Raw genomic sequence first — 27,093 nt, forward strand, 5'->3', positions numbered from 1 at the left:
AAAGAAAATTTGCCTAGAAGAACTTAACTAGAATAAAACTGATAATGTAGTATTATCTGAATTCTAAGACGTTTTATTCCGATCCCCTTTAAGGGATTATAAGCTTTGAAGCCGGACAAGGCGTATTTTAGTTCTTTATATCCTTTCACCCTTATGATCATATGATTTAAAATAAATTATCAAGATAGCTTACATTTAGAAATATCAGTATTCACATATTTAGTTTTTGTATATAGATGATCATGATTGATGAGTTTTTAAAACTACGCTTAATTGTAGTCATTTGTTATTTTATTTCTTTTATTTTCACATGAAAGCCTTTGTCACTTTTTTTTTCGATTGTTCAATATTTGTTTTTATTATTTCTGTCAAGTTGTCAGTTTTTAATCCTCGGAGAAATCAACAATTATATGTCACCGTACGGCCTTCAACAATGACCAAAAATCAAGTTTGTGCTAATTTAAATATTGTCTATTGTCTTTATAAATTTCATCACTGCACATTCTTTGTTGTTGTTATAATTGTTGTTCATATTTTAATGTATTTTTTTTGTTAATTTGGTATGTTCTATTTTACCCTATTAGATAAACGTCGACTACGGAAATGGGATCAATCTTTTAACAGCACCCAGCATTGATTATCTCCCATTAATAGTCGACCAATCAAAAAGCGTTAAATTCAAAATATTCCGCCAACTCGATTTGCTGAAGTGGACGTTTTGCCTGTTCGCTGTCAGTAAAAATGGAGAAGAATTCAGCATATGAGTTTGCCTACAAGAAAAAGTCATCTACAATTGACAAAAGAGCATTAAGATTACATCGCCGTTCAGTGGAATGGAAAAGTAACCGCGATGAAAGACTGAACAGTGCACGAAACTTAGAGTCTCTGTCCCCTCTCCAAGAAATCAGTCACAATTCAACTGTAAATCAAAATTACGAAGGCAAAACCCCATCAAAAACTAATGTGGAATCTTGCAAAGTGACTAAAAGTCAAGTAAAAGGTTTGTTTACTATTTATGATTTTGCAAAGAGTGTTGGGTAAAAAAAAGGGGGGAGGGTGTAAATAATTTGTACTCCCACGTTATTGCTACATATAATAATATGAGGCAGGCATAACCTGTGAATGGGGACGAAGTCTATATGTATTATTTTTTTAATTCAATCATGTTGATAAAAGAAACCGAAATACCGTCCGTAATGTTCCCGATTTTGGTGCTGTTGTTAGGGAATTATCTGTGACGTTCTTTAAGTTATGACGTCATATTCGATGTAAACAAAAGAAAAGCTTTCATCAGGTAACGTTTTTTTCATATCAAACAATTATTAAAATTGAATTTGTATTGAGATCCAATTTTATATTTTACTAGACTGATAAATATAAATTGTTTTCAAAGTCTCATGCAAACAACTAACAAGACAGATATCTGCGCAAATGCAGGGAAAACCGGAACAGGAAGCAGATCTGAAGAAAAAAAGTTAACGATTTTGAGTTCATTAGGTCTTTCTGATTTATGATAAAAAAAAATAAAAATATTTCAATATTTAATATTAGACCATAGATATTCAAATACATGTAGTAGATATAATAATCTTCTGAAGTTATCTGAATATCTTAAATGGTCAGTGATGGTGGACAAATAGCAAGAAGGTGTATTGTTAATTCGAATAAAAGATAGCAAATAATTTTGATCACTCAGGCCGAGTCAGACAAGAATTGTTGATAGGGTTTTGATTTCTTTACTGTATTATGAATACATAATTTGTATTTATATACGAAAGTGGTAAAGGGGTGTAACAAACACGGAAACACATGAAATAAAAATCGGTGAAAACCAAGCAGGAGAAATAAAATACTAGAAGTTATAACTCATCTGGTTTTGGAGATCATGCAGTCATTATTTATTGACATGAAGACCCTGTTTGAGGTCAACTCTTGGCATATGCTAGTTGCATATGATTTGAAGAACAAAAATATTTATAGTATTAAATTTAAAATCTTGGAACACACAATTTAAAACAACCCCCGTACTACCTTGAATTTAGTTCAGGTTTACTTTTAATCAAATGCGAGAAAAGTATGAGAAATAATAAATGCAGACACAAAACACAGAAAATAAATAAGGGGAAACACGAAGCACACACATGAATCCAAACACTAGAAAACGAGAAATATAACAGCATAACACAAAAACACATGAAATAAAAAGGCCAAAAGCGTTGCACGAAATAACCCCTTACCACCTTCGTATACTTGTTTACATGCATGCTTAGTAAAAAATCTCCTTTAACTGTTAATATATAGCACTTTAAACTTTGATAAATATATGCTTACAGGCAGTGTAAAAGAAAATCAGCAAAAAGTAATTAAAGACAAGCTTGCAAAATGGAAAGCTGAAAAAGAACTTAAAAAGAAGTTGGCTGCACAAGAAAAGGCAAAGAATCAACCATTTAAAGTCACACACGTAGATTACAAAGAACTTAATAAGATACGCAAACAGGTATTGCTTTATGTTTGATTTACTTTTGTCACTTGTTAAGGAAGATTGTATTGACATAGTTGGTCAGATTTTTATATTAAGGGTAGGAAATTGGGCATTCTAAAAATTTTGAATTGAAAAAATAAGTAACAAGATATTGTTTTCAACCATTGAGAATAAAGATGTAGATGAGTACTGACCCAGAATCAAAAGCAGATGATTTTTTCTGAAATTTTATCTCTCATGTCAAGGCACTTGGGACTGTTTCATAGAAAAGATGCATGTGAACCATTGAAGGCACTTCAAAATCTCATCTATAAGGGGGTGTTTGATTCAAGTGAATAAACTATAAGACTGGAGAAATTCTAGTATTGTATATCTAGTGACATAAAGTTTATCTGCAATCCCTGGGTACCAAGTTTGTCTTGATAGACCAGCCCTTTTTATGGACAGGTCAAGCTTTATAAATGTTGGTCACATCATTAATTGTAAATTAATGTCTAATGACATACAATGTAGCTTCTACTGAAATGATTCTAAAGGTCATATTTCAAATTTCAGGCAAAGGTAGATAAATCAATCCAGCCACCACCAACAAATAGAAGTCAAAGTAAAGATACTGTCAAGCCAGTGGTTAGAACAAAAGCTCAAGTAAAGCCATCAGTGGTAAAATTATTTAAATAAGCAGAAATTTATTCTCTTATCCAGGTATCCTAAGCAGAGATGATTAAAACAATTTGAAGTAAAAGTTATTTCCAGTTCAAAATAGAATTCTGTTCTTTAGAAATCAAAGTAGTCAAATCATATGATTTTATTGGTATAAAGGGGTCAGTTTGGTAAGGCCATACTCAGCTCCAAGGTTGAAAGTTTGGAATTCCAATGTGACTTATTTACAGATTAGGGCAGCTGGATAAGGGTGAAGAAAACTTTGTTGAGTATATTGGATATGTATGCCAGTCTTCACACTGAACCACAGCCCATGCTTGTAAAATTGCTCTTAGTCCTGTAAAAATCATATCTAGAGGCCAACAGAATCTAACTTAAAAATTTAAAAAATTGAGCTCTGGGCCTGTAGATTTTGCAGTTCATCATGAAGACTGGTATGTCAAACTTTTTTCTGGAAAATTATTTAAAAAATCAGTAGCACAATGTCAAAGCACTACCGCCTTAATACATGAAGCTGGCAAGTCAGAGTAATACACACACATTTTCAAGACAATTATAAATATTACTATCAGAAATGATTTAAACTTTTACAATATATTGTGGTTTTATAATTTAATAGAGTATAAACAAATAAAATTAAGAAATCCTTTTTCCCCAGAATGCCTTTTAGCACCTCAAGGGTAAACACTGAATGTCAATGTACATTGTACCTTAATTAGCAATCACTCTAACCAGTGAAATCTAAAAACAAAAATGATATATATATGTGTGTGTGTTACAATGTCCTTCCAATATTTCATAAAGCTACAAATAAGTGACTTGTGATAAATTTGTTTTTGTCAGATTTATAATCGTTTTAATACATTATATATATAACATTGATATTTATTGAACTTCAGATTGGCAAGACCTCCGCAAGACCAGTTCCTACAAAGCCAGTCCAGACAACAAAGACTAGCAATAGAGGACAGTTAAACAAAGGTAAAACACATACAAAACTTTCATTGATGACAAAAGATCTGTAAGATTTGGTTGTGCTTGATTGGAAGGTTAATCAACATACATTGTATTGTCCTTTTGACCTTTTTGAAATAAATGTTAGGAAAAAAAGAAGTTAAAAATTATGAATCCATTGGGTTTTAACATCCTACACAGTAACTTACTGCTTTCTTTCAGAAATGCTTACAAACGCTATACAAGCAATTGCTTATATTGATATTTTTTTCTCAATTAGTTTTTCCCAAAACTTTTAAAAGAATGCAATTAATTAGAGTATAAAAACACATGGATTTTTATGTTTTCTACTCTAAATTAATATTTATTAATGCATACATGTATATGTCATAAATTATATTTGTGTTTTACAGTTACTAAACCAACAACTAGAAGTCAGAATAAATCAGCCCAGAGCAAGACCACGAAAGAAAAACCAAATCTTCATGTTGATCTCCATAAAGTATCTACATTGAGAGGACAATCTTTTGCGCCTGAAGAATTCACCTTCACAGCTCCATCTAATCTATCCTCTTTTGTGTTCAAGCCCTTGAGTCCTAGTACAGCTGCAAATTTTCTTAATCCTTGTCAAGACGCAGGAGCATCATTTATAGGAACACATCCTAAAAGGTTTGTTTTTCTTTAAAATGGGTATAGTATATACTTGTATCATTTTCAGATGAATAGGCAAAGCATACAAATGTAAATTTTTGAATAAAAACATTTGTTTTTTAAAGCTTTAAGTTAGATATAAAAAAGAAGATGTGGTATGCTTGCCAATGAGACAACTGTCCACAAAAGACCAAAATGACACAGACATTAACAACTATAGGTTTCCATCTTCAACAATGAGCAAAGCCCATACTGCATAGTCAGCTATTAAAGTCCCCGATATCACAATGTAAAACAATTCAAATGAGAAAACTAATGACCTTTTTTATGTAAAAAATGAATGAAAAACAAGTATGTAACACATAAACAAAAGACAACCACTGACTTACAGGGTCCTGACTTGGGACAGGCACATACATTAATAATGTGGCAGGTTAAAAATGTTAGCGAGATCCGAATCCTCCCCTTACCTGAGAACGCACTAAAAATCAGTGGAAAAAGGCTTAACTCATCAGATGCACAAAAATACAAGTGGACAAGGCTGGGTACATGTACATCCCGACAACAAAAAGACACAATAAACAGATCTGAGAGTACTCACAGTTATCTGACAGCTAGTTCAAAGCCACTAACAACGAATGAAAAAAATCATGCATCTAAGACTAAACTATCAATCTGTACACATCCAACATCCAATGGATTAAGTGTGAAGACGTCATAAACAGTCAGTGAAAAAACATGACCTTGTGCAATGCTAAGTAAACGATATCGAAAGATTGTAGATCCATGATGTGTGTATGTATATAACATACTAGTAATATTTAGTTTGCTTTTAATTAACTGATAACAAAAACAATATATTCAATGATCTTATTACAGTGTTGAATTGGTAACCTTTTAGAATAAGTTTATTTAAGATGTTCTTTTGAGGAGGAGCAGTTTAAATATTGTCAACTGATACAATACTCGTAAACAAAGACATTCAACAACAAACAACACCTGCTCTACATTGGCATTGCCACACTTGATTCAGACACAAAATATAAAAATCAACCAGACAACTAAACTGTCTAGCATTATGTCTTTTTGTGACTTGCATGATTCCAAATTACAATTCAAAAATGTATTTTTCTATGTAGATGTTCAACGCCAAAAAGTTCGGACAATGTGAAGAAGGAGATGCAAAATGATTCCAATATGGAAACAACTCAGAATGAACAGACATTTAAAGGTTTTTATTTGCCATTCAATACTAATTTTTTTTTGGTGGTGGGGGGGGGGGGGTGAGGAATCTTCAATCTTGTAACTTATGGTACCTTTAATTTAACTTTATTTTAAATACAGTTAAGCATATTAATTATTACTGAAGTTGAGAAAGAAGATAAAAAATTTTTTTTTTATGTAAGGCCACGGTTTTTTTATTTGTTGGTTTACGGATCCGCCGACCCGATTTTGCCGATTTTCAAAATAAAAATAAAATTGACTTTTCGTGTTTTTTATTCCCGCCAACCCTTATAAATGCATTATCCCTGAAAAATAATTAAAATTTTCTTCTATTATGAAATGAAATGCATTAATCATTAACAAAGTTGATAACACTTTCTGTTGTGAAAAATAAAACTTCCAATTTACGTTTCTAAAAATGGACATATCAATTATAACTGACCTTGAAATGTCTATTGCGCAAATAATTTTGCGAACGAAACCTTTGTTTAAAACCAATTACAAAATAAGTTCGTTTCCTTTATTTGTCATCAGTCCGTAAGATGCATCATCTCAGAGAAATAGAATTATCCAAATGTGGACAGGTGGAATACATCAATTAAAGTACTGAATATTAACAAATCATTTGAAATTTTCTTGTTTCATAGGTAACAAAAAATATCGATCATTGGGATAAAAACCGGATTGCATGACAACTGATTAACCCGATATAGTCGTTTTTTCCAGTGGACGAGTCTATTATGTTTATCGACACGTGTGTTGAAACTTATTTTTGTACGACGTTTTTATATATTTTTTTCTTAATCAGTTTTTTATCATTATTCACCAAGTTTTCTGTAATTGATTGAGAGCTACGCGAATCTGTTTTTCTTGTTTGTGAAATGACGATTTTATTTCGTTTTTGTCCGTGCAACCCCCCTATTTTACAGGAAATTATTAAACGATGTCATGCGATGTTCAAGATGTAAGAAACGATGACAAAACAGCAGATAAGACAAACATTTTGTTAGTAAGGTGAAATAAATATTTATTTTGCATATTTTTTTCTGTTTTGAAAGATATTTTTTTTCTTTTTTTTTCCAACCGACCGACCCAACTTTTTTATGCGAAAAATCCGTAAACCAACAAATTAAAAAACCGTGGCCTAAGAGTGACATGTCAAGAAACTACAGTATAAAACTATTTAGAGAGAATTTTTATTTTTATTGAATGAAAATTTATTTTTGTACATTTCACAAATTTCAATTGAATTTCTAGAATTTTATATTTCAATATTTTGTATTCTAGGTGATACAGATGAGACTTTAAAAAGTGATGTAACTGTACAGGATGATATCTCTGTGGAGAAGGATAAATTGAAACCAGGCAGACAAAAAACTCCTGTAAGGAGGAGAACTCGTTCACAGAAAATTGCAGAATGCACTGAATCATTAAATGAATCAAGTAGAAGTGGAGCAAGATCACAGGATAGATCCAGTAGACCACTGTCTCAAGGGAAGAGAACACTAGACAGATCTACAAATCGTAGATTGTCTCATGGTAACAAAGATAGATCTCTCAGCATTCCAAGAACAAGATCATCAGCAACAAATACACCCAGGAGTTCAAGTGTCAAAAGATCAAGAGTAGATAATGAGCATAATGATGAGGAAAGAGCAACAAAAAGATCCAAATCTGTCCATGTTGAAACACCTAAAAATGTTAAAAAAGAAACGCCTAAATCTATTCATATAAAAACGCCTGGTAATTCTGTTAAAACTGAAACACCAATTCAATCTGTTGATACTCACTCACCTGCTAAACCTGTTGATTATCAATCACCAGGTAAATCTGTTAAGACACAATCACCTGTTAATACAGAAACAAAAGATACAAGCCCTAAAGAATCAGTCATGGAAACAGAGACAGCTGAGGAACCAATAAACAAACCTGTAATGAATTTACAAGAAACTATAACTGAAGAGAAGAAATCTACACCAAAAAGACGATCCATGAGAATCTCACGTAAATCTTTGTCTCAGAGTATAATTATAGCTGAACCAACCAAAGAAGAGTCTGGAAAAACTGAAATGTTGGATGATGTTTTTGAAACAACTGAAAATGACGAGAAAGCTGGTAATATTGAAGAATCAAAAGAAAAGAAAGACAATGTGGAAGCTGTGGCACATAAAACACCATTGGGTAGGAGGAAAAGTGTAAGAAGATCTTTGCATTCAAGAACTGTAACAGATGATAAAGGTTCCGCTGTACCTTCAGAGCCAAGTCAGCAAAATCTTACTGATGATACAGAAGTTAATGAGGAAAATGTACATCCTTCAAAGAGAATAACACGCAGCACAAAGAGAAGGTCGTTCAGTTCAGTCGAATTTGCTAAACCAAGTGCAGATTCAATTGTCTTGTCGGCCAAGAGAACTGCTAACAAAAAGAAGAGGAGAAAGACTGTATATGATCACACTGTTGTCAAAAGCCCTGAAGAATGGTGTGTACACTGTTTATATGTTCACATTTGTACTATTTTGTATAAGTACTTTTAATTATGTAATTTTGGTGTGCTTTCATTATCGAATTCTGCAATGGAAAAAATGTGAACTTGAATTTGCAGAAAATGTCACAATGTACTAAAAAAAATTCGCTGTTGAACCTTAAAACATAAATAAAATCCACAATTGAAGTCTTTAATATGGTTTTAAACCAATGAAACCACCATATTTTGCTTCTCTGATAAATAGTTGCTATAGTTGACTTCTCCTCCCAGTACCAACATTATTTAAACCTTAATTGTAGCACATTTGTGCTGGGAGCAGCCATTTGTTTGGGCACAGTAAAATATGAATCGGACCAGAAACAACTTTTTCAGGACTGGAAACGTTTTTTTTCCAGAATTTAAAGGAAATAATCAGGGTCTGTCGAGAACAGGAAACAGACATATGCTTTTTTGGCCTAATAAACAAAAACTTCAAGAAGACAAGTGATAATTCTTTTAGTTAAGATGTAAGAAATGCATGTCATAAGAGAAAAAATAATCCCATGAAACTGTTATCAACCTAAAGAATTTAATTGTTATTTTTTTGTAGGATTAAACTCCTTCAAGACAGTCCAATGGTAGAAATGAACAGGAGGACACTTAGAATTAAAACTCGTAAGTCAGCAATTTAAAAAAAACCATGGACTTAGTCAGGGCTGTTCCAGAAAATACTATGTCCCCTCCAGGGACGGCACTTTTTTTTAACCCCCACCACCCACAGAAATAAAATTTAATTAGAACAGCACTCCCTTTGCATTTTGGTATTTCAAATACAACCACCCACATAATATTTAAAAAAATTGCCTTCCCTGGGGGGGACATAGTATTTTCTGGAACAGCCCTCATTCAGTTCAGTCTATTGAATTGAAACTTTTTGCATACTAAATTCATAAATTATTGCGTGCATTTATTATTGCGATTCTGTCATTTTAGACCTAAATGCGATTTTAAATTTTACCATTTTGAGAAAAATTCTGTTTAATCCATATAAAATATTTCATAAAGCATGTTTAAATTGTTGTTTACAACTCTGTCTCATTTTTCGCAATAATAAATACCTCGCATTAATTTCTGAATTTACAGTAGTGAACATTTATAGCTATTTAAATTACTATCTTTGTGTTATTGTCTTAAAACTTTGAGCATGTATTAAAGGTAAGAAATACATATATAGATATTATCTTTTAAAAAAGTATAATATACCAAGAGAAATGAATGATAGTTACTGTAAACAAATGATCCTTTGTCTTTTAAAACATGTTGTCTAGATATGCCAAATAGAAAGGGTCCTAGCTGAGGGATTCAATCATTTGTTGTTTACATGTTTTACAATTACTGTGTATATTTGTAGCACCACCTCCTGCTTTAGATTTTGATCTAGATTTAGATGAGTTGGAAGAAAATAACCCCAACAAGATTTTAAATTTCTCAAACTGTGAGGATAAGGAAAATATACCCACTGTTCAAGATGATCAAGTTGTGGAAATGGAAACCAATGATGTTGACCAAATTGAACAACAGAAGACCAGTCCACAAACTTATGATACACAAGGTAATGCACAATAAGAAAAGTTTATAAATACATTGAAGTTGTTTTATTTGAATTTAACAGTTTAAGGTGGTACCCAACACTTTCGCTAAAATTACTTTGGCTCGTTTAATTTTCATAAAATTTTGACAGAGTATTTTCTTTGACCCTTAAACAAAAATATAAAAATTTCAAAAGTTTTGAACCAACCATTTTATCAGAAAAATTACACTGGTTATATAAGAGTTTGACAAACACCAATTTTGATCACTGAGAAGCTTCATGTTCTCTTTACAACACAACGTAATTAAAACGTTTAGATGACTTTACAGAGTTATCTCCCTGTAGTGTTAGGTACCACCTTAACTCTTTAACTATGATTCATCTAATTTAATTCATAGGAGCATTGTTGATTTTTTTTATTTTCATGAAGATCAGCAACTATTGTGTTCTTATCGAATAGATAAAAATCAGTGCTAGAATTTAGATATTTTTAAGGGTAAAAGTTACTAAAATATTGTATAAGTTACTACAACAGGTTCAAATATTGAAATAGTAATCATTTCTAAAGTCGTCATCTGAATTATAAATAAATAATTGAAGATAACAATAACCCTTTATACAGAGTTTACAAAACATGTCGCATCTACTGCATAAGTGTCAATTTTATAAATGATTATAAGGGGGGAGAAATTGCATTTTAACTAAAATAAACAAATATATAAATAATGTTTGTAGAGCTTCAGGTTGATGAAGTGTCTACAACACAGGAATCTGAGAAGATGGAAGAGGGAAACACAGAAGAACATGATGTTGCTTACTTTAGACAGTTACTCAAGTCACAAACAGACAGGCTAAACAAGCTTTGTCAGAAATGGGACGATATTGATACATCTAACTTGTCTGAAGATGGTAATATATTGTTAAACCCTTCCTATGATATTATTGATACATCTAACTTGTCTGAAGATGGTAATATATTGTTAAACGCTTCCTATGATTGTCTTGTTTTGAAAACACATGAAATTGTCATCTAAATGCTTAAATTAGATTATTGTACAGGTTTTGCAAAGACATGATATTGTAATTTAAATGCTTAAATTAGACAGAAGATACAGTTTGGGTTTAATTCATGCTGGATTAGAAAAGATTAAAAAGTTCTTCTATTTGCACAATTAAGTAGAATTTTGTAGTTGCTTTTGTTTTTTTTTAAAAACTAACATTTAATGACAGTTCATGTATATGCATTGAATTTGCATGGGGACAGCTGACTTTTTTTAATACTTTCTGATGGAATGTATGAATCCATTTTGGTATTTTGGCATATCTGTCCAGTTTTTCAATATCTGTTATATTTGAAGATAATTTTTTTTCAGTTAACGGACAGCTGAGAACAGTAGTAGGACAAGCACAGTTGCTTATAGCTCAAAGGTTTAAGCAGTTCAATGGTCTTGTTGACAACTGTGAATTTAAACAAGGAGAGAAGGAAACAACTTGTACAGATCTTCAAGGTTTCTGGGAAATGATATATTTTCAGGTATGTACCTAATACTAGAACAGAAACAAAAAGTTTTTATACATCTGTCATAGATGGGATGAATTATAGTATACTGTAGTGTTATTTTATATCCCTGCTCCACTCATTAGACAACATTTTTAGAATGGTTTGATAACATATCATATACTTGTATTGAATAGATAAAACAATTGAAAGCTCTTTAAATTTTTTATTTTTTTCCCAGTTTGTAATTTATGTCAGTCAGGTTCAATGGAGTTTTCAACAGGTTGCACTACTTTGAGTATTTTCTGATCAATTTTCTTAACTTTATGCCAGTATTTTTATAAACAAAATTGATATAGAGCTGAAAGACTTTTTCAAGGTAATTGAAGGTGCCATGAATAAAGGTATACAAATTTTTCTGTTAAAAAATCACAAATTTTAAAAACATCTTTTTATTCAATGCAGGAGTAATATTCTATTCCTATTTTTTTCTAGTAAAATTTTTGTTTTTTGTGAGGGAGAGATACTGAAATTAAAGGTTTTTTTTGTGTTAGGATTTGAATAATTATGATATATGGTATAATATGCATTGAAAATATTTACTTTAATAAATTATTTAAAAGTTGTGGTAAAACTTCAAATTTTGTTATAAATAATATATGAATATTACTTATGAGCATGAGTTGCTATGTATGATTGAGTCCCTGTGTCTCGCACAAAATTGTGCAAACAGGACTTTTCTTACTTCAAATTTTGTTTCTTGTAATAATTTAACTATGTAAATATAAATGGCATTTCTTAGATTAAAGGACAGCCCTTTGATAGCTAAGATTTTAACACTTGTTATATTTTAGGTTGAAGATGTGAACCAGAAGTTTATAGATTTGGATAAATTGAAAGCTAACAACTGGGATCTATCCAGTATACAACCAAAGAAACAAGTTATAAAGGTTTATAGATTACAAGCTAAAAACTGGAAAATATTAAGAATACAATAAAAAAAAAAATATTTGGTTATTCATACCAAATTATAAGGAATAAAAAAACCTCCCATATATTCAATTGATTTGAGTGTCTTCCTCCCCAATATCCAAGGGAACAGCCCTTATATTGAAAAAATAATAATAAAAAAGCTACATGTAGGTCATGATTTTATTGATTGAATTATACAAGACACATTTGAAAGAGGTAAAACTAGATACTTTGAACAGAATTGAATAAACAATCAATTTTTTGTATGAGATTTTTTTTTTGTTGAAATGAAAGGCACAAATCTGTTGATTTAACAGCATGTACATATCAATCAACAAACATTTCATTGTTGTTGGTCAGCGCTTTTTATGCCCCACCTACAATAGTAGAGGGGCATTTTTTTTTCTGTTCTGTGCCTCCTTTCGTCCGTCTGTGCATCTGTTCGCTTCAGGTTAAAGTTTTTTGGTCAAGGTAGTTTTTGAAGAAGTAGAAGTCTAATCAACTTGAAACTTAGTACACATGTTCCCTATGATATGATCTTTCTAATTTTAGTTCCAAATTAAAGTTTTGACCCCAATTTCATGGTCCACTGAACATAGAAAATGATAGTGCGAGTGGGGAATCTGTGTACTTGGGACACACATTCTTGTTTATTTATATGTTTGTGGTAGGGTAGGAAGGGAAGTTCAATTATTGAATGTGGTTCATTGGTCTCTTTTCAATATGTATAAAAAAAGAAGATGTGGTATGATTTCCAATGAGACAACTGTCCACAAGAGACCAAAATAACACAAACATTAACAACTATAGGTCACCGTACGGCCTTCAACAATGAACAAAGCCCATATTTTATAGTCCGCTGTAAAGGCCCCGATATGACAATGTAAAACAATTCAAACGAGAAAACTAATGGACTCATTTATATAAAAAAAATGACAACCACTGAATTACAGGCTCTTGACTTGGGACAGTCACAAACATAAATAATGTGGCGAGGTTAAACATGTTAGCAGCATCCCAACCATCCCCTAACCTGGGACAGTGGTATAACAATACAACATAAGAACGAACTATAAAAATCAGTTTCTTTTATCATTATGCAAAAATAATTAAAAAAATGGTTATTGGTTGTAGGGTTATTCTAAAAGCCCTTTCCTCCCCTCCTTCATACATTTTAATGGAATAGCCCTCATTTATTGTATGTTTCTTTCATACCATTTCTATCTGTGTTTATTTGACATTTACACTCTAAGCTATTCTATTGTATTACATCTTTTAATATATTTTTACATGTTACAATGTATTAATTTATATTACATTACCCTTGCAGAAGAAAGTGGCTACAAAAGCAGTTGTAAAGAAAGCTGTGAAGTCAAAGTTTTCTGCATTTAGAGCCCAGATGAAAAATAAGAACAGTGCTTCTGAAGACAAAACATTTGATTTTGGTTTCTTCAAAGTTCAGAGTCCTGTGAAAAGTCCAAAACCACATTGTGCAGGTAAGTCCATGTCTGTAAGCTGACGTATAAAACTTCAAATGTATGGGCTAAAAAAAAAATCACTCAAATATGCCTCTTTATTCTAGAAAATGAAAATCTTAATGTATTACAGGACTTGCTAACTTGTTTGGTAGAATAAATATTTAACCTGTCAATTTAAGATACAAGGGAGAATTCTAAAACTTTAAAAAAAATTCTAAAAAAAAAGTTGGTTTTATACAGAGGAATCATCCTGTTCATTTTTTGGTTCTTGTAAGTGCAATTCTTCCCAAAACTGTCAGGCCATTATCGATGAAACAAAGTTGTATTGCAAAAAATGATATGCATGAAGGAAAACAACTTTATAAATGTAAAGCCTTTCCAAGCTATACACAGCATATTCTGCGATGACATACACTGTCCGCCACTGCTATGGTGCGATTACAATGGATTTTTCATCAGGATTTTAAACCATTTGGTTTTCGTTCAGGTCCTCTCTAAATTTTCCTCATATGAATCCAGGAAATACATGGTCTCATTTGCGCTTGAAATCCCGGCAATTTTTATAGTAAAATCATGCAGTAGAAGGAAAATAAAAACAAATATTTTGACAAATGCAAATGGCGGAAATCGGACACGAAGCTGTAAATATGTAAATATTTCAGCATTTCTATGACAAAACTGACAATGAGGATTAGTTTAAAGGTTTCTTGTTATCTCAATGTGTTTATTACATTTAATCTGTGTAGGAAATATGATTAGATCGGTCAGTATGTGATGTAGAAAAAAGGGGGAAAGCAGAGATTGACTTACAATTTTGAGGACGGAGCCACTTATTTGTGCCACGATTACATAATTCATTGTGTATAGTGCAATACGCTATGGAATTGAGCAACTGGTGTCTTCTCTATTATATTGCAGATAAAACAACAAATTAGATGAAGACTAAAATAGTTTTTATTAAAAATTCAACACAAATGTAATAAATTACACCTTTTACCTGTTAATTACCTGAAAATGCAAAAACTTTCTCTGTATATATTATAATAAAAAAGATACAACAGTCTGAAAAGGAATATACTGTTCTAATGAATGAACACAAAAAATGCAGCAGACCATTTTTCTATTGTTTTGGTGTAGCGTTGAAAGGGTTAAAGGGGAGATAATTAATTTTATATACTTCAATATTGGAATTAATCTCTTTTTGTTCACTCATAGTCATAGTTCTAGTTTAACAGTTATTGTTTTACCTTGATTACTAAACATACTTTTTGTTGAGAAGAAAATGTTTGGTTTTAGCCTGTAACTTTCTTACTTTCATCTGTAATTTTTTTAAAGGGGGGATAATCTGTTCAATTATCAAAATGGTTGAAAGAAAACATCAATTTCACAACATTTGTAGTCAAATAAAAGATATTTTTTTAGCTTTCCTTGAAAATGTCTGGAGTGGATGTTACTAGTTATCCTTTCATGGTTTAAAGTTATTTGATGCAAGTGCTATGAAATTAATACCAAAACATTCTGAAGTAACAGATGACCTGTTCCTATAGAAAGCACTGCTAAATGTAACTAGAACAAAATCAGACAAGTCCTCGGGTGCAAATTATTTATGGAAAGAACAAGCAGCTATTGTTTATTATATCCACAATCAAAGATTTTAATGACTCCCAGACAAATTAATTAAAGGAATCAATTTTTGAGATGGTATTAATGAAGTATGCAGACTTTATTTTTTAAGACTGCTAGAGTATCTATTGCTAAATTATAATAGCATGAATGATAATTAAATAAAACACGTGTGATGTTCTTTTTTAGCTGGATCACCAAGACAAATGCCAAGACCAGAGGTTGAAGTGAAGATTGATACTGTTGAAAATACAGAGTCAACAGATTCATCAGACCAAACTAATACTGCATTGTCAGCAAATTCCACACCAAACAACAAACTGACCCCTACAGTTGCCATGGACGATCTGACTACACCTATAATGACACCACTCAAGAGAAAGAGCTATTTACCTAATGTACCAAGTCCTTTACTGCAAGACATTACCCCACAGCCAAGAGCTACGAGGAGCAGTGCATACAGGAAAACACCTTTGCCTAAAAATTTATTATCAGATGTAGATGACAATGTTATTTTGGAAGAGCAATTGACTACTATTGCAGAAGATCTGGCAAACGATTTATCAGAAAAGAAAACAATAGATTTTTCAGATGATGCACCAGAGTCTTCCCCAGCAACAAAATCTGAACGTATAACTAGAGTTCAGTCAGAGAGCAAACCAAGAAGGTAATATATAGGTAGTAATATAGGTTAAACCTGCATTTTTTTTAAGCTATATCTTTTGGGTAATTGGCAGCATCTACTTTTAGTGAGACATTTTGCTCTTACAGAAAAAATGTATTTATTCAAAGGGAAATTCCTTCTCAACTTGAAAATGAAGTCTTCTTTTCAAATAAATGTGCATGGTGAAGAAAAGAGGTGAAACTCAAATAGTAGCCTCACTTAATTACATTACCTTGTTATTTACATGAGAATACAAAATGTGTACCACATTTAAACAGGATTTTTTTCTTTCCACCTTGTTATTTTTTTCCTCAATTTTTGAATACAACAATACTGATTATAGTTGTCAAAATATAGGTCCATATCATTGTATGTAGTGTGGATCTATTCAAGTTCTCTGAATTCACCTCATTGATAAAACCATTAGTTCATAAACTTGCATCAACTCATCAAAATCTGACAGTTATAGGTATTAATACAAAAATCTGAACCTTCCCTGCCTCACCAATTTTTAAGAAATTATTGAAAACATTAAAATTTGTTTCTCAAGGCCTTTTAGGAGTATCTTTATTCTTAATAAACATAAACAAGATGGAACCTCTCTTTGTTTAAATTAAATACAAAATGATTAGCTCCTCGACCTTGACTCAAGTATTTTCACCACTAATCATGAACATGTGTTATGTTTTATAAAGAAGATCACTACGTACAAGGAAATCTGTGTCATTCTGTGATAGTGTGATTGTACCCGATGAAGAGGAGGTACAGCCTACAGAGGATCCTTTCTCTAAATATTTACAACCCATGACACCTAGGATGTCCATGGCACCTAAAGGATACAGTGTCTTAGACGCCATACCAGATGACTCATTTACAGCGCAAGCTGAGGCTGGATCTGACACTGTTTTCTCTCCAGCAGCATTAAGTAAGTTTCACCCATTTTAAAGGATAATAAACATACCTGTTCACAACAAGGGAAATATATGATGTGCCATAGCAACAAAGACATGTTGAGGAATAACCAACAGTTTGATGATAGATGAGAACAAATGTTATAAATCTTTGAGGAATTTGCATTTGTTGCAATTTGTTATAAGAATAAGAAGATTTGGTATGATTACCGTTTCAACAACTTTCCACCAAAGACCAAATGACTGAAGTTAGCAACTATCAGTACAGATTTCAGCAATGAGCAAACCTATGCATAATTGTCAGCTTTTATAGCACCTGACTTGACAAATAAAACAAGACAAACAAGAAAAGCAAATATGATATATAAAGCAACATTCAACAACCACTGAATTACAGGCTCCTGACTTTGAACAGGCCAGGCACATACAGAATATCATGTTTATACTGGTATCAGTCAAACAGAATTAATCTTCATATTTGTGTAGCAATGACAAATTCTGATCAATAACAACAATGATTTACCATTAAGAATGTACTATGTCATACATATACTTTCAGATTCTAGTCACAATGATTCCAGTACAGGGCAGAACAGAACAAGACATTCAAGTTTGAAACAGTTACCAACCAGAGAAAGGAGAAGGTCATCAAGAAAAAGTGTCCAGTTTATGTCTCCAAAGCCACAAGAAAGTGAAAATATTAATGGTACAGCATTAAAATTATTTAAGAGTCACATGGAGTATATCACAGTATTGTTTAGGCCGTTTTTATTTAATAAGTTGGTTTACGGACATCAGCCCAAAAAACTTAGGGTAGGAGGAGGGAATTTTTTTTTTTTTTAAATTAGATCTTTCCAGTTTGTTTTTTTTACTTGGTTTACGGATATCAGCAGGGCTCACACTTCTTCAGAATTATAGGGAGAAGTGACTTCTCTTTTTGAAACTGATAGGGAGAAGTGGTGAGATTTGAAAGAGACGTGCTCATTGGCGTGGTGCCCTACAATGTTTGGATTTTACTATAGTATAAAGGGTCTTATGTAAATAATGTTCTTTTTATATTGTTCAATTCATATCTGAGTATACAAATAAAGTAGCATTTCAAATTAAAAGTTTTACTTAGGTTCTTGTGAGAAACTTCCAACTAAATATTTAATATCTAGCACTAAAATTTATTTATTTTTATTTTGAAAAATGTAAAGAAATTATAATATATCAATTACAATTTAATTCAAAACTATCTTAAGTATGAAATTCAGTGTTTCTCATCAAAAAATATATATGTTATTAAGCTGGGCCATAATATATTGATATTAGCTAGTGTAATAGTCTCAGAGTTAAGCAACTTTAATCAAGTTTGAAACAAATTCAATCCATAAAAAAATATAGGGAATTATATACACCAATCAATTAGATGTAACTAAAAGTCTCTTAATGCATGTGAAATACGTAATTTTTCCCTTTGTCGTCAATATTCGTCTGTCAGCTGTTCCATCCGTGGGTCCGTAAAAATTATTGTAAAAGTAAGGATTTCGGTCTTAGCTGGTCTGGTTCAGATCCGTAGTTTAGAAATCGGTAAATGGCGGACGAATGCAAGAAAATTTACAAAAATAAACGATGTTTGACAAGTTATATGGAAAGGAACATGACGTTTTTAATGCAATAAATGGATTAAACATTTACTAGAGGCAACTTTTATCACGTTTGAATGAAGTAACAAACTTATTTTGCCGCCCAAATTTAGGTTGATATACGTTTTAGAGTAACAAGCACGGGAACTTGCAAAAATGTTCGTGGTGATAAAAAGTTGTATTTTTTATCAAATAAACTGCTACACACTGCAAATACAATGCTTCAGCCTCTTTTCTTAAGATAATGTCTTAATTTCTTTAATTATCAATAAAAAAATGATGTTTCATCAACTTGGTAAAAATTGAAAATGTCCGATGACGGAAGCGACTGAAAGCGAGTATCATCAAGAACAGGGCGACTTGTTTTCGCTTTTGGGTGTCAGGGAAAGCTAACCAGTCACGTTTCCAGTGCACTGGTTCACGATTTTTTAATGCAGTAATAGGAACCTGAATACGAAACGTAAACACAAAAATTCCGTTTAAAATTTTCTTAGTAAATCGATAAATATGAGGTCGGCGGAAATAATTTTTAAATACGAATGTGCGTTTATTTTTATTTGAATTAGGGAAAATTCGGGTCGGCGGATCCGTAAACCAACTTATTTAATAAAAACGGCCTTAGATTAAAAAAACTGTTCTTGATAAAATAGATAGTCTTTGAAAGCTTTTAACCTCAATAAGAGCTTTAGCAAGCATTTGCCATAGTATATAGACAAGTAACATAAAATTATCTCCTCACCATACGCTTAACCGAAAAACTGTGATAGGTTAAACAGGGTATTAAAATTTATATGCAAGCCCATTTAAAGACCATAGATTTTCTGGAAACTCCATAGAAAACAAAAGGATTGAGAAATTGTTTCTGACTACAGTTCTACATGGTATATCCACCTGTTTAAGGGGAGATAATAAGTAGCATATTTATGTTGTTTTTATTTTCCTCAGTAAGTTTAATGTTGAATATAATTAAACAATGTCAATTACATGAAATATCACAGATTAAAAATGTGTAGTTTAGTTCCAGTTTTGTTCAAATCTGATGCTGTAGTTCATTAGGAATTATCTGCACAGATAAGAAATAAAATTGATCTTGATGTTTATAAGGGACCGGTCAAAATTTATTGTCACATAGGACCGGTGCAAAAAATAAAAACATTTAATAAAAGTTACAACCCTATGGCTTTTTGACTGAAAAAAAAATGATGTCCTATGCCAACTTAGTAATAAAAAAGTTGGTGTCCTATCCTACTTTTCCAATGTATTGTAAATAAAAGTACTCTTAATAGAGACATTTAACATATGTTGTCTTTATAATATGATCAAAAGCAACAGTTTCATGTTTTATTTTGTTGATTCACATACAATTACAGGCATGCCATTATCATAAATTATACTATGAATAAAGCATTGAAAAAAAACAAAGACATTGCATAATACAATCAAACCGCAAATAAGTGTTTGTTAAACTGAAAAATTAATGAAGCTGCATGTATCTTGTATAGAATTTTATCAATACCTTTAAATATTAATTATAAAAACAAGCTCCAGGAGAAACATGAAACTGAATAGCATTTGGTTTAACTCTCTCTATATATATTTTAACCTGAAGACCCATAGGTTGCCTTGGAATGTGTTTTTTATTAGGTATGGTAATAATTGCTTTAACATTTTCCCATTTACAGAAAATGTACCTGATGTGACCCCTGAATGATTTTTGCTACTTTGTAGGCTGATGTAATGTACATGATGTACATGATGTATGTTTGTTGCACTTCTCCATATAATTGAAATTAAATTTTACAGCAAAACAACAAAAAACTAAATGACATTGGGTTCAGTAAGCTTCATATATATCTAAGATAGCAGCAAAGTTTGATGAAGTTAAATTTAAAAAGTTTAAAAAAAAATTAAAGTGTACTATCTCTATTTTGTTTGAACTGCAAATTCTAGCTTTTTTTACCTAGATTAATTTAATTCTTGAAATTGACTGCAATATAACAAAAAAACAAAATGACCTGGGTTTTAGTAAGCTTAATATATATCTAAGATAGCTGCATAGTTTAATGAAAATCCAAGTTGATTTGAAAAAGTTATTAAAAAAACTAAAGTGGACTATCTCTATTTTGTCCGTATTGCAAATCCTAGCTTTTTTTTACCAAGATTACTTTAATTCTTAAATTTTGCAGCAATACAACAAAAAAGTAAATGAAAAGGGATTCAGTAAGCTTGATATATATCTATGATAGCTGCATAGTTTGATGAAAATCCAAGTTGATTTGAAAAAGTTATTAAAAAAATTGAAGTGTTCTATCTCTATTTTGTCCAAAATTGCATATCCTAGCTTTTTTTTACCAACATTACTTTAATTCTTAAATTTTACAGCAATACAACAAAAAACTAAATGACCTGGGTTTTAGTAAACTTGATATATATCTAAGATAGCTGCATAGTTTGAAGAAAATCCAAGTTGATTTGAAAAAGTTATTTAAAAACTTAAAGTGTACTGTCTCTATTTTGTTTGAACTGCAAATTCTAGCGTTTTTGACCTAGATTAATTTAATTCTTGAAATTGACTGCAATACAACAAAAAAACAAAATGACCTGGGTTTTAGTAAGCTTAATATATATCTAATATAGCTGCATAGTTTAATGAAAATCCAAGTTGATTTGAAAAAGTTATTAAAAAAATTAAAGTGGACTATCTCTATTTTGTCCGAATTGCAAATCCTAGCTTTTTCTACCAAGATTAAAATAATTCTTTAATTTTACAGCAATACAACAAAAAAGTAAATTAAATGGGATTCAGTAAGCTTGATATATATCTATGATAGCTGCATAGTTTGATGAAAATCCAAGTTGATTTGAAAAAGTTATAAAAAAAATTAAAGTGTACTATCTCTATTTTGTCCTAATTGCAAATCCGCAGGGTTTTCCATTCATTTTGGCCTAACAGGCCAAAATGAATAAGTAGGCGGTCACCGGATAATAGGGGGGGTACGGGGGGGCTTGCCCCCCCGAAAAATTTTTGAAATCTAGATTCAAAATCCTGGCATCTGACGAATTTTAAGACAATATTTCATGCTTGTTAAATGGGCATATTATTAGCAGAATTTTTTTCTAAAAAATTTTGTCTGCACAATTTTAAGACTTTGAATACTACTATAATTTAAACGTCATGAACGTTGACAAAATTAAGCAAATTATTGTGCACATATTTGATTTGTAAATATTCCTTTATCGTAGGAATTTTTCCGTATTTGTTTGAAGTGTTGTGCACATTTAACGCGTGAAAGATAATTTTTAAAAGGCATATTTTATTAAAGATGTAAATCAAACATTATTTTGATAGTTAAAGTTAACTATATTTCTTTTACTATAAAATAGTTATCAACCATTAAACAGTTAATGTTAATAGTGTGATGCTAGTGTACTGTAATTATCAGTGTATTTGTCATCATACTTTTCCTCATGTTTACAGATGTCATTGCATGTAGTTATCATATCAATGTTGAAGAAAAGGTAGTGATCATAATCTGTCAGACGTTTAAAAAAGTATAAAGATAAAAAATAATTTGCAAAATATTTATCTCTGCAAGTTCAAAATAAATTTCTGATCACTAAATATGCATAATTATGCAATTTCTTATTAAATTCATGTTTATTTCAATTTTTAATAGTAAATAACATTTGAAGGATAATAAATTTGATTGAAGCTAAACAAGGGGGAAATAACTGAGAAAATATATTTACAAACGCTTCAAATTCGCGGATAATTTATGACCTAAAGCTCCTGAAGGTAATATTAATTAACAGTTTGTTAGACACACAAGCTGTCAAGTGAAGTCAGTAGGTTGTCAATTTAACTTGCAGGTATTAATTACTTTGATTAATGATGAAAATCGATATTAATTATAGGGTCAACAAAGAAATGAAATCAAACACCATCGATCTCTAAAAGGGCAGGACGCCTAGAAAAAGGCACAGGGCGCCCCGAAATCGTCAAAAAGGGCACAGGCGCAACTGAAAAAAGGGTGGGCGCCGCGCCCTCTGAAACGACCTAGCTGGAACACTGCTATGTCATCGATTCATTCGCGATTTAAACTATCCGTTTATAAACACAACAGAACAAATTGAAAAACAATGCATGCAAACTTTATAAATTGTATTATCATAAAAATCCACACCTTTGTGTCGCTTTGAGGGGAAAAAATCTGTAATGGAACGTTTCATCTTCAACAACAAACGAAAGTTTTTAACGACCTTGACATGGCATGACTTGCATAAATACTCGATATCTCTCGGGAGTTTCTCTTTCGATGGATAACGGCCGTGTGTTCCGATAGAAATACAAACCGGAACTCTCAAACGTAAATAAAACTTCAAGAAATGAAGATCATAATAAAGATCAATAAAGTTACGAAATGTAAAATAGTCGTATAAGTAAAATATGCACCCAATTTTTTTAGACTGATGACGATTGAACCGGCCAAATAATTGCTTGAACCGGTCAATTTGGCCGGCGGCCGGTTCTTATGGAAAACCCTGATTAATCCTAGCTTTTTCTACCAAGATTAAAATAATTCTTAAATTTTACAGCAATACAACAAAAAAGTAAATGAAATGGGATTCAGTAAGCTTGATATATATCTAAGATAGATGCATAGTTTGATGAAAGTCCAAGTTGATTTGAAAAAGTTATAAAAAAAATTAAAGATGCATATCTGAATTTTTCTATAATAATTTTTTTTTTTACATATTGTATATTATGTTATTTTAAGTTTTGTTATAAATGTTATAAAAATTATTTCAAAGTAATCCTTTGAAAAAAAACTTGTGTCCTATGGATATTATCTGTGAAAAAAGTGATGTCCCAACAAAAGTGATTCCTGAAAAAAGTATCTGTCCTACTGCACTTTGCACCGGTCCTATGTGACGATAAATTTTGACCGGTCCCTAACTGAAGGGATATTGTCCATTTATGGTTTATTTTTTAAATTGTCACTTAGATTTTAATTGATTTTCATCAAAAATGCAGTATAAATATGTTGTCAAATAATGTCAAATGTCAAAAAACATTGTAAATAATGTGTCATAATTTGTTTTATTCTTATTAAAGGCCTTATTTATAATTTTACAGATGATATTTTAACAACACCTCCAAGCTCCAGACCAACTCTGTCTAATACATCAACACCCGATAGTTCTGATAATGAAGTAAACAGGTTTTCTAGTTTAAACATAGGATTCACACCAGTAGCTAAAAGTACTGTAAGTATAGTTTAATCGCTTCACAAATGGCTACTTGCATGTGTTGCAGATAAAAGATGAAAACTTCTAATGCACTGTACAAGTTTTTGGGAATCATGTATGTCTGTCTATTAGTTCTCATTTTTACATGAGTTTGTTTCATTTTGTGTTAATTATTAGCGCTGACATTGTAATTATCATAATTGGGCAGATATTGATTTTTGAAATCATATTAAATTAGTCCTCAAAATTGGATAAATAAATCATCTTTTTACTCCCAGTTCTCTCAGTTTTTTTGCAATTTCTAAGCATCAAAAACATTCTGGTAAATTTAAGGTGGGTTTATTTACTAAAATGTTTTCAAATAAAGGATAATGCACTATCAGTCATCTATTTCCTATTTTCTTTTGTAGAGACCAAGCCTGTTATTCACACCACCTAGAGAGGCAGATTCATCATTATCAGTGACAGCAGATGTTCCTATTGGACAGTTAATATCCTTCACCCCATGAGGAACAGTGAATATAGTGAACTAAATAATAACAGTGCTGAAATATTGCTCGACCATATTTATTCAACATTCAATGACTGTTTCTCATTTGTTTGTATTAAATGGAATCATCATTCATCAATAATGAATTGGTGTCGTCAATATATATTCACAGGTTCCTCAGTTGAAAGTATCAGTGGGTGTTCTTGTATACATGTGTAAATCTGAAAGTGCTGGAGTATGGAATATTTTATTGGTACACTGCATCTACAATATATCTGTTTCAAATACATGCACTTATACTATAGTTTGAGGTGAAAGAGAAAATATTTATATGTGTTGCTTTTGACCACAATGTTAATATGTTGATTGTCATTCGAGTAGTAGTGACCAAGAAAAAATCCTCGGAAGTCAAGCAAACTTCTATACAACAATAAGTTTATGAAAATATCTGTTGTATTTAGAAATGTAATTTGAAAATCTTCAAAACTGACTTTATTACGGACTTTATTGGCTATAGTCTAAAGATTTAAATACTCAGGGAGGGAGGGTATACTGCTTTACCTCTGTTTTAATGTACCATTAAACTCACTGCACTTTTCTCAGGAAATATTTTCCATTTGCAGCAGATTAAATAACTTGAATATAAATATTATACCTCACTCTGGAAATGATATTCTGGTTTTATTTGTCCATCCATCCCATTTTTCTCAGGAATTACAATTCAGTATGATGCCTATTCACCCTATTACTTTTTATGATCAACTTTATGATTTTAGGGTAGTTTTATATTCTTAATACTTATTGCAATGTTTGTTATTATTGTAGTATACAAGATACATGAATATATTATCAGATTTCAAATAGAAGTATAACAGCTTTCAAATTTCTATGAACTATAATTGAATATGCTAATTTGAGGTATAACAAGATCAAAGAAACTTTTTTTTTAATTTTTTTTATATAAAGTTTTTGGTATGCATTTATGAACAATTATAGACCAGAGTAGGTCAATATAATGCTTAATGTTTTTCAAGTAGTTTTGCCAAAAGTAAATTGCACATTCATATTTCCTTTAATAATTTTGTATAGAAACAGTAAAGTTCACAACTGACAATTTCCTAAAGTATATCATTCAATAACATAGATGCCAAACCAAGATATGATCACAGAAAAAAAAGCACTATTTGAATGACATTCAATATTATTCAAGGTATTTATCTTTGTAAGAATGAAATGTGTATGATGGAGGTAAATGGCTATAAATATTTGTGAACGAGTTAAACATTGTGTATTTTAATCAGATGATGAATAATGTATGTTTTGAATGAATTGAAAGGAGAAAAGACATGGACTTAAAATGGTATGATTTGCAGTTATCAAAGTAATAGTGAAAGAATTAGTGATGTAGTGAATGATATATATTTTGTTTTAAGCAACTGTACATAGTTCATTTAAAAGACATTTTTATTCTGTTGTTATACATTAATTTTTACTTCCAACCAAATGTACAAAGAGAAGTGATATGCATGGAAGCAGACAATAGTATTGTTTTCCTCAGCTATAAGGCAGCTGCTAATTTTCTTACTTTTTCTATTCTTCCTTTTTATTGTTTTTTTTTACAATGAAATAAGATAATTTCATTTAAACGTAATTATAATATAATATCAATGTATAATTTTCAAAAGAATAATTGTGAATGCTATTTTTGCATGAAAATTTATAGATAAATGAAAGTTTATGAAAGAGATTTGAGAAAGAATTATAAGATTCTATATGAAAATGTTAATCATCTAGTATGTGTATTACCTATTAAACAATATATAAGATCTTATTATTGTGTTTTTGACAAATGCCATACAAAGAAAGAACAGCTTTGTCACTTTTTTTCAAATGGTCAGCTTGAACTAGAAGACAGAAAGCATGAGGGTGTTGGAGTCCAGAGCTGGTAATGTCCCCTTTTGAATGTATTTCAGTTGATTAAAAATAGTGAAAGAAAACCAATTCTGAATCACATTTATACTTCAAAGATTAACAAATGCTTTAATGGTCAATTTTGAATATAACATCACAGAGATACAAACTATTCCATACTTTGTAGTTTTATTTGTGGTCTGATCTTTCATTGGTGATTTAAAATGTTTCTTTTAAAATCAGTCTTTTCTAAATCAGCTATTAGACAAATTGTTTCCATAGGATAAACTCCAACCACATAATGATGTAATGATAAAGTCATGTAATACTTGAGGAATTATGTTTGTTGGCCCCAGCCATTATTAAAAAGCTTGATAACCATTGCTGAATATAGAACATTTAACAAATATTAAAAAACAAATTGCACAAAAGAAAATCATGGCCTAATAATTTACTAAGATTTGTTGAACTATGTTGTGATGAAAGACACAAATGAAAAGAGTGGTCCTTCATTGTGTTATAAACCAGACAAACACATTCTTGTCATTGTTTGAAAAGTCCATAGATTTAGATGAAACCTAAAAAAAAAAGGCTAACAATTAATTAGGGCCCCGCCTTTAGGCGGGTCGCCCTATAGTGATC

At 31.0% G+C, this 27,093-nt stretch overlaps 1 protein-coding gene across 2 annotated transcripts; it reads left to right on the forward strand.

Moving 5' to 3' along the window:
- The first annotated feature begins 630 nt into the window (after positions 1–630).
- Positions 631–25,619, forward strand: LOC134722412 (myb-like protein X). 2 transcript variants are annotated; one of them, XM_063586035.1, is made up of 18 exons: positions 631–1,000; positions 2,334–2,497; positions 3,038–3,142; positions 4,042–4,123; positions 4,510–4,765; positions 5,887–5,978; positions 7,259–8,450; positions 9,046–9,110; positions 9,847–10,047; positions 10,762–10,995; positions 11,400–11,560; positions 12,379–12,474; positions 13,827–13,992; positions 15,787–16,264; positions 16,957–17,186; positions 17,732–17,878; positions 23,938–24,068; positions 24,461–25,619. In XM_063586035.1, exons 1-18 carry the CDS (start codon positions 742–744, stop codon positions 24,557–24,559), a joined length of 4,158 nt encoding a protein of 1,385 aa, XP_063442105.1. In that variant the 5' UTR covers positions 631–741; the 3' UTR covers positions 24,560–25,619. The 2 variants fall into 2 exon arrangements, with proteins under 2 accessions (XP_063442105.1, XP_063442110.1); XM_063586040.1 differs by having other exon boundaries at positions 633–1,000; positions 10,762–10,935.
- Positions 25,620–27,093: the final 1,474 nt, after the last annotated feature.

The sequence above is a fragment of the Mytilus trossulus genome, chromosome 1 (assembly GCF_036588685.1).
Source record: "Mytilus trossulus isolate FHL-02 chromosome 1, PNRI_Mtr1.1.1.hap1, whole genome shotgun sequence".
In the NCBI taxonomy this organism is placed as follows: Eukaryota; Metazoa; Mollusca; class Bivalvia; order Mytilida; family Mytilidae; genus Mytilus; species Mytilus trossulus.